Source organism: Rutidosis leptorrhynchoides, chromosome 3 (assembly GCF_046630445.1).
Source record: "Rutidosis leptorrhynchoides isolate AG116_Rl617_1_P2 chromosome 3, CSIRO_AGI_Rlap_v1, whole genome shotgun sequence".
Lineage (NCBI taxonomy): Eukaryota > Viridiplantae > Streptophyta > Magnoliopsida > Asterales > Asteraceae > Rutidosis > Rutidosis leptorrhynchoides.
Genome location: NC_092335.1, coordinates 429,214,983 through 429,222,365, shown reverse-complemented (window position 1 = coordinate 429,222,365; position 7,383 = coordinate 429,214,983). Strand labels below are relative to the sequence as shown.

At 32.1% G+C, this 7,383-nt stretch overlaps 1 protein-coding gene across 1 annotated transcript; it reads left to right on the top strand.

The window, feature by feature from the left end:
• Positions 1-324: 324 nt before the first annotated feature.
• On the top strand, positions 325-6,735 carry LOC139897860 (serine--tRNA ligase-like). The gene is made up of 11 exons (XM_071880575.1): positions 325-440; positions 809-960; positions 1,078-1,148; positions 1,299-1,460; positions 1,546-1,651; positions 3,845-4,038; positions 4,127-4,230; positions 4,866-5,049; positions 5,148-5,327; positions 5,532-5,847; positions 6,137-6,735. Exons 2-10 carry the CDS (start codon positions 828-830, stop codon positions 5,751-5,753), a joined length of 1,356 nt encoding a protein of 451 aa, XP_071736676.1. The 5' UTR covers positions 325-440; positions 809-827; the 3' UTR covers positions 5,754-5,847; positions 6,137-6,735.
• Positions 6,736-7,383: the final 648 nt, after the last annotated feature.

Below are 7,383 nucleotides of genomic sequence, written 5' to 3'. Positions count from 1 at the left end.
AAAGTCAACTTTTGAATTAATTATATTATAATTAAATTCATTAATGTATATAGCTGAAGCGTATTAACTTAAGCCATTACATTCTTTAGAGTTTTATTTTATTTTGAAAATAAAGGAAAAAAAGTTAAAATAAATAGTCTTTTTTGATGTTCCTAAGTCAAATAGGAAAGAAAAGAAAGGGAGTAAATGTAGTAATAATTTTTACTTGATTTTCTCTTCCTTTCAAGTATCGCACCTTCTTCCCTTTCACTTATTTCATTTCAATTCATTAAAAACCCTTAGGGTTTATTTAACATATGCAATCGGTCTATTCAATACAGTATATATAAGGTTATACGAACAATAAAAAAAAAGAATACTCTCGTTTTATGTTTCCTCTAGGTAGAGAGTATCACATAATCAATCGATCTGTAGCCGCGACTTAGCACCACCACCACCAGGTTCTAATATTTCTATCTTTACATTTAGTTGTATCTATATCTGTATCTGTATATTAGTATAATATAGGTAGATCCGTATGTATAATCAGATGAGAAGTTGATGTTTGCTACATTACTAATTATTTGATTTTAATTTTGAACTGCTATTTTATTAATGAATCAGCAAGTAGTTAGAATATGAAATTACGTTATTAAACGCATCAAACAGAGTGATAATCACCACTTTCGTTCTCCTAATTTCTTCGATTTTAATAATTCAGCACCTATAATTTCATGATTTGCCGCTTTAAGCATGTTAGCATGAAACTGTTATAGGTAAGGGAATGTGTAATTTTAACTTTGAAAGTGTTGACTGATGATGTTATCAGAAACAAAGAGACGTACATCATGTTGGACCTAAATCTATTTAGGGAGGAAAAGGGCTACGATCCAGAAGTGATACGCAAATCGCAGCGTCATCGGTTTGCAAGTGTAGAATGTGTGGATAAAATTATTCATCTTGACAAAGAGTTGCGACTATGTAATTAAGCTTCTTTCTTTTCACATTACTTTGATTAGTCATTGTTTTGGTTTTACATATCTTAGGTACAGAGTTAGCAATGTATTTGTAATGATTTATGTATATCATAATTGACAGGCATGTTTGAGAAGGAACAGCTGCAGAAAGACTTTAACAAGATCAACAAAGAAGTTGCTAAACTTAGGATTGTAAGCGTTTCTTATTTTTTACAATCGTTTAAATCGGTTAGATAAGTTCTAATCGTTTTCTAAAAGAATGCGGGTGATTTGGCCAACTGCAACATGTGCAAGTGTATGCAGCAGAACTGAATTTAAACTGCAAATTTGATTCTTTTGTAGTCTGGAGGAGATGCAAGTGACTTGATTAGAAAAACAATGGAAATTAAGAGTTCGATTGCAAAAAAAGATGCACAAGTTCGAGAGGCACGAGCTGCGTTATATTCAATATTGAAGACAATTGGAAATCTTGTCCATGATTCCGTTCCTATTAGCAATGATGAGGTGGAACATAATGCTTTCTATTAAATTTTTAAATGTAATGTATTTAATGACTATCTTACCCTTGTGTTACTAATGTTAATTTTAGGCAAACAATGTTGTTGACCGTACTTGTGGGGAGATTATATCAAAGACGGGACTAAGAAATCATGTCGAGCTGGTGCAACTTCTTCGAATGGTAGATCTCGAGAGAGGTATTGCTATGATTTGCATTTTATTCTAATATATGTGTGTATATATATATATATATATATATATATATATATATATATATATATATATATATATATATATATATATATATATATATATATGACAAGACGCTTTGTGACGAATGTTATTATTTTGGCGGGAAAACGCTCGAAGAAATAGATGATAACATTCATCATGAATAATGTTTTAATTAGAGTTTATTTGCATTGTTTTGTTTTCATCTTGTGTGAAGTGTTTTTTCGAAATTTAGTCCGATTTAGAGTTTAGGGTTTAGGGTTTAGTCCCTAATCCCAAAACACTAAACCATAAACTCTAACCGTTCGTGTTAAAAATTCAATCTACACTCTAATTTCTAAACCCTAAAACCCTAATTTCTATACCCTAATAGCTAAACCCTAATTTTTAACCCCCTAATTTCTAAACCCTAATTTCTAACCCCTTAAAAAAAAAACTCAGAAGCAAAACATTCATTGCAATAAATGTTAACATTTATTTCTTCGAGCGTTTTCCCGCCAAAATAATAACATTTATCACAAAGTGTCTTTTTTAAATATTCATATTTTCATGTGATCCTAATGCTTGAAAATTTTTTTTTTTTAAAAAAAAAACAAAAAAAATTACTTCCCCCCACTTCCCCCAAAAAAGTGCTTCCCTCTTGATTAAAACACTATATATATATATATATATATATATATATATATATATATATATATATATATATATATATATATATATATATATATATATATATATATATATATATATATATATATATAGTGGTAGGATTAAGAAGGAAGTAACCAATCGGGGGGAAGCAAAAACTTTTTTTTTTTTTTTTTTCGTTTTTTGAAAAAACTTTGTTCACGAACATTATAGATGAGATGAAAATATGAACATTTAGTAGAGACACATTGTGATAAATGTTTTTATTTTGGCGGGAAAACGCTCGAAGAAGTAATATATAACAATTATCGTGTTTTTCAAGCGTATGTTGAGGTTTTAGCTATTGGAGTTTAGATATTAGGGTTTATAGGGTTTAGATATTAGGGTTTAGAAATTTAGGGTTTAGGGTTTAGATTTAGGGTTTAGATTTAGGATTTAGATTGAGTTTTTAACACGAACGGTTTAGAGTTTAGGGTTTAGGGTTTAGGGTTTGGTGTTTTGGGTTTATGGAATAAACCCAAAACACCAAACCCTAAACCCTAAACCCTAAACTCTAAATCGGGCTAAATTTTACTTCACAAAGCATGAAAAAAAACGTTCATATTCTTTACGAACAATATTATTTTAAATGTTATTTTTGTCGATCGTTTTCCCGCCTAAATAATAACATTCATCACGAAGTGTCTCTTCTAAATGTTCATATTTTCGTGTGATCATGATGCCGGAAAAAAAAAATTCCAAAAAAAACAAAAAAAAAAAAAAAATTTTGCTTCCCCCCGCTTCCCCCCGATTGGTTACTTCCCCATTGATCCTGCCCCTATATATATATATATATATATATATATATATATATATATATATATATATATATATATATATATATAGCCAAAAGTTCAAACGAGAACCATAAAAAAGGCGAGAACTGCGAGAACTTTTGATTTATAAAGATTTTCACATGTAACTAGATTGAATCACGCATAAACCTTGATGAAAAGTATGAATGAACATAAAATAGTTGAAAAACACTTATATTTTACCTATATAATTAAATATATAGTTTCTCGTTCACATGTGCATATTTGTTTCCGAACATGTGAACATTTTCATATAATTAACAATTTAACATGTAATTTGAGCTAATGAACATATGTTTGTTAATGATATGTGCATCAGTTAACATTTGCATGTAATTTGTTGCATTTAAACGCATAAAAACTATTAAATTAAATAGTTCTCGCAGGTCTCACCTTTTTAGTGGTTCTCGTTTGAACCTGCCCCTATATATATATATATATATAGGGATCTAGAGAACTAAGGGTGGTAGAGAACCCATAGAACCTACATATTGAGCTCAATCTGCACACATAGATTGACCTCAATCTGCACACAGATTGAGCTCAATTAGTGTCTACACACAGATTGAGTTTAGTATGTGAATTCTCTGAGTTCTCTCCTACCCTTGGTTCTACATATATATATATGAATTCATCATCTGTCTTTTTGATCTTCAGGTGCTAAAGTTGCTGGAAATAGAGGATACTATCTAACGGGTGATGGTCCGTGTCTCAATCGAGCTCTTATAAGTTTTGGTCTTGATTTCATGCAACAAAGGGGCTACGAAGAATTAACAACTCCATCTTTTATGGGGGAAGATATAATGGCAAAGTGTGCTCAATTAGCACAATTTGATGAGGAACTTTACAAGGTAACATGTCGGTATATGTATAATTGTATATGTATATGTATATGTGTGTGTATCAAGCAGTCATCTGACTTTTGTTATTAATTAATAGGTAACTGGTGAGGGAGATGATAAGTATCTAATTGCCACCGCTGAACAACCACTTGCTGGTTATCACTGTGGTGAATGGATACATCCAGACCTACTGCCAATAAGGTTGTACATATATATGTTTGTACGTAATCTGTAAATAGTTTAAGTAACAATTAATGATCCGTCTTTTTTTTATCTCCGACGGTCGTGCACATCTGATCGTGATTAGGGTTAGAAACAATTGGTATCTTAACTCACTTAGGACGTGAATTGAACTGTACGCGATGACAAATTCCATCAAGGACTGGCCGGAATTTGTTCGGAGCTTTGCTAATTGTAGAAGGCCAAAATGATTTTAACAGAGTAACTTCAAAGTGATGAAGATGATGAAATGAATGGGCCTTGGCGCCTATTAAGATGCTCGTAACTAACTTTCTGAGATATGTTGGCTTACGTGGCGGCACTCCTGCTTTATACATGTGTACACTGTCCTATATATATGATGTTCCTTTATGTCACGCTGTTCAGAAAGCAGCCAAAAGGGCTTACATGTCCAAAATGCCTAATATCTTAATAAATTGTTTATTTATTACCGTCACACATGAGGGTAAATGGATGACCAAATATTAAAATTAATTGGTTAATCTGATACGAAATGTATATGGCGTATCATTACTATAATTAATTCTAAGGTTTTATATTTTCTTTTTGTTGAATAATAATAATTAATAATAATAATAACGTTGGAAACTTATCAGATATACTGGACATTCATTATGCTACCGTAAAGAGGCTGGTTCGCATGGTCGAGACACGCTCGGGATTTTTCGTGTCCATGAATTTGATAAAATCGAGCAGTTTTGCATCACCAGCCCAGATGGGAATGACTCATGGGACATACTCGAGGAGATGATCAAAAACGCGGAGGAATTTTATCAGATGGTAAGTTTTTTTTTTTTTTTTTCATCAATGTATATGCTTTTATTTACTCTTAAATAACCTTAGTTAATTAATTAATGTATTCTAATATTGTACTACAGTTGAAATTGCCTTATCGTGTAGTATCCATTGTCTCTGGGGCACTAAATGATGCTGCATCAAAGAAGTATGACTTGGAAGCATGGTTTCCTGCATCCCAAAAATATAGAGAACTTGTGTCGTGTTCAAACACTACTGATTACCAATCGAGAGAATTGGAGATCAGATATGGATACAAGGAGGTAATGTCTTGCTTTCTTTATAATCTGATACACGACATCAGTGTCGATTTAAAATATATCCAAGTTTGTTTAAATGTATGCAGATTAGCATGATAAGTTATTTTACTTAAATCTGGACTTTCATGAACTATATGAACAAGTGACCTTATTAATTATTATTCTCTTATGCTCTGTTGATTTTATTGTATGTTTTTTTTTTATTAGGGCACTGAACATACCAAAAAGTACTGCCATCTGTTAAACTCTACCCTTACAGCCACACAAAGGACCATTTGCTGCATCCTTGAGAACTATCAAACGGAGGAAGGTGTTGCAGTACCACAAGTTCTACAGCCATATATGGGTGGCAAGACTTTTATGCCTTTTAAATCCCCTCCCTCTTTATCTACATCCTTAAGAACTATCAAAAAAGTACTGCGTCGTTGACAACTATAAAAAAAAGTACTGCAATGAACAGACCAAAAAGTACTGCCATCTGTTAATCTCTACCAAGACTTTTGTGACTCCAGCTAAAAAAAAGGTAATAAACCAACAGCCAAGTAGTTTGATTGTGCTACTCTGAATATATGCTTCTTTTCTTTCGAGTTTTTTTTTTTTTTTTTTTTTTTTTTTTTTTTTTTGTTTTTTTTGTTTTGTTGTATCATCAGATTAGAGGATGTTACATGATTATTTATAAGCTATCTTATATATTTTTATAAACTGCAAACAATGTTAATTTTGTTTCTTCCGAGCCAAGAATGCTCCTACCATGCTTAAACATCACGTTTTTTGTGATTATAGCAATAAATTTTGTGTTCTTGATGTTGTAGGCTAAGTCTATGCAGAACAAAGAACCTTGCTTAACCGAGCTTTGTTGCGTTTCAATATCTTTATTATACAAAGTCAACATGTTGCGATAGAAGGGATGTTGAGCAAAAAGATAGCGGTGAAAAGGCATACATTTGTATCTAACTAGATTAAGTTGAAAGTGCACGTCTTATTGTAGAACCATGAGGGAAAAAAAGTAACCGTGATAACAGTTGGTTGCACATAATGATGCTTACAAATGTAACAACCAATGCATCTCACTTTTGGAGTTAAGGTTTTGCTTTTCGAGTGTGAGGTATCTCGAATTTTGTATAAAACGTAGATAGAATAAAGACAAATCGAGATAGAATCGGCGCTGGTGTCATCTCGCCGGTGGTCGAGCTACAGAATGGCGGACGGCCTAGCTGACTGGTATTAGATGTGTGAAACTATAGATTAACTTACCCCAACCCAATAATATTGTCACTCTAGATTTGGCCATTAATCGTTTTAACTTCTAAGAACTATAACACACAACTGCCCGAAGAAGTGTCGAAAAGAATCATTATAACCCATTAATTTGTCGTATATATATTTGAGTAAAAGTATATAATTGTCTTTTGTATAGACCGAATAAAAAAAAAACTTATTCGTTTACCTTTTCACTCGTTCTAACAATAACACTCAAAATTCATGTTGTATATTATTAAGAAAAGACACTAATGTGTAATAAGCAAGGTTGTAAAAGACGTGAGTTGGGAACGCGTCGATAGAGATCTTGGAGGGACAAGTCGGTCGAGACGGGGACGCGGCGGGAGACGAGTCGGGAGTTGACCAACGTTGACTTTCAAATATAAATACACCGGATATAGATATTTCGGATATAAATACTTTAAATATGGATATTTTAAAAGTAAAGGATTTAAAAATATCGTAATTTACACAATGTATAGGTTTTTTTATAATGTTTTCTAGGATTATAATTTATTTATTAATTTTTCTTTAAGGGATACAAAAAGTCAACTTTTAACCGACTTTGACCTGACTTTTGACCGTTAACCCCTTATTAGACGTTTTTCTTCGGGTCGGAATGGACTAGTAAAAAAAAACCCTCGCAACGGTCACCGCAACGGCCGGGGCGGTCAACGTTTACAACACTGGTAATAAGTCAAATACGTGTTGTAAGAAGATGCGTGTCTAAACGTATAAATGTGATTACATATGCCTAACAAAATAATTGGAACAATTTAAAAATAGTTATAAGGATTAA

Bases quoted from the DNA above. Each gene is read 5' to 3' on its own strand.
- LOC139897860 (XM_071880575.1), top strand. From the start codon at position 828: ATGTTGGACCTAAATCTATTTAGGGAGGAAAAGGGCTACGATCCAGAA. The intron at 1,149-1,298 runs GTAAGCGTTTCT...ATTCTTTTGTAG, and splicing joins AAGTTGCTAAACTTAGGATT to TCTGGAGGAGATGCAAGTGA. The intron at 5,050-5,147 runs GTAAGTTTTTTT...ATTGTACTACAG, and splicing joins CGGAGGAATTTTATCAGATG to TTGAAATTGCCTTATCGTGT.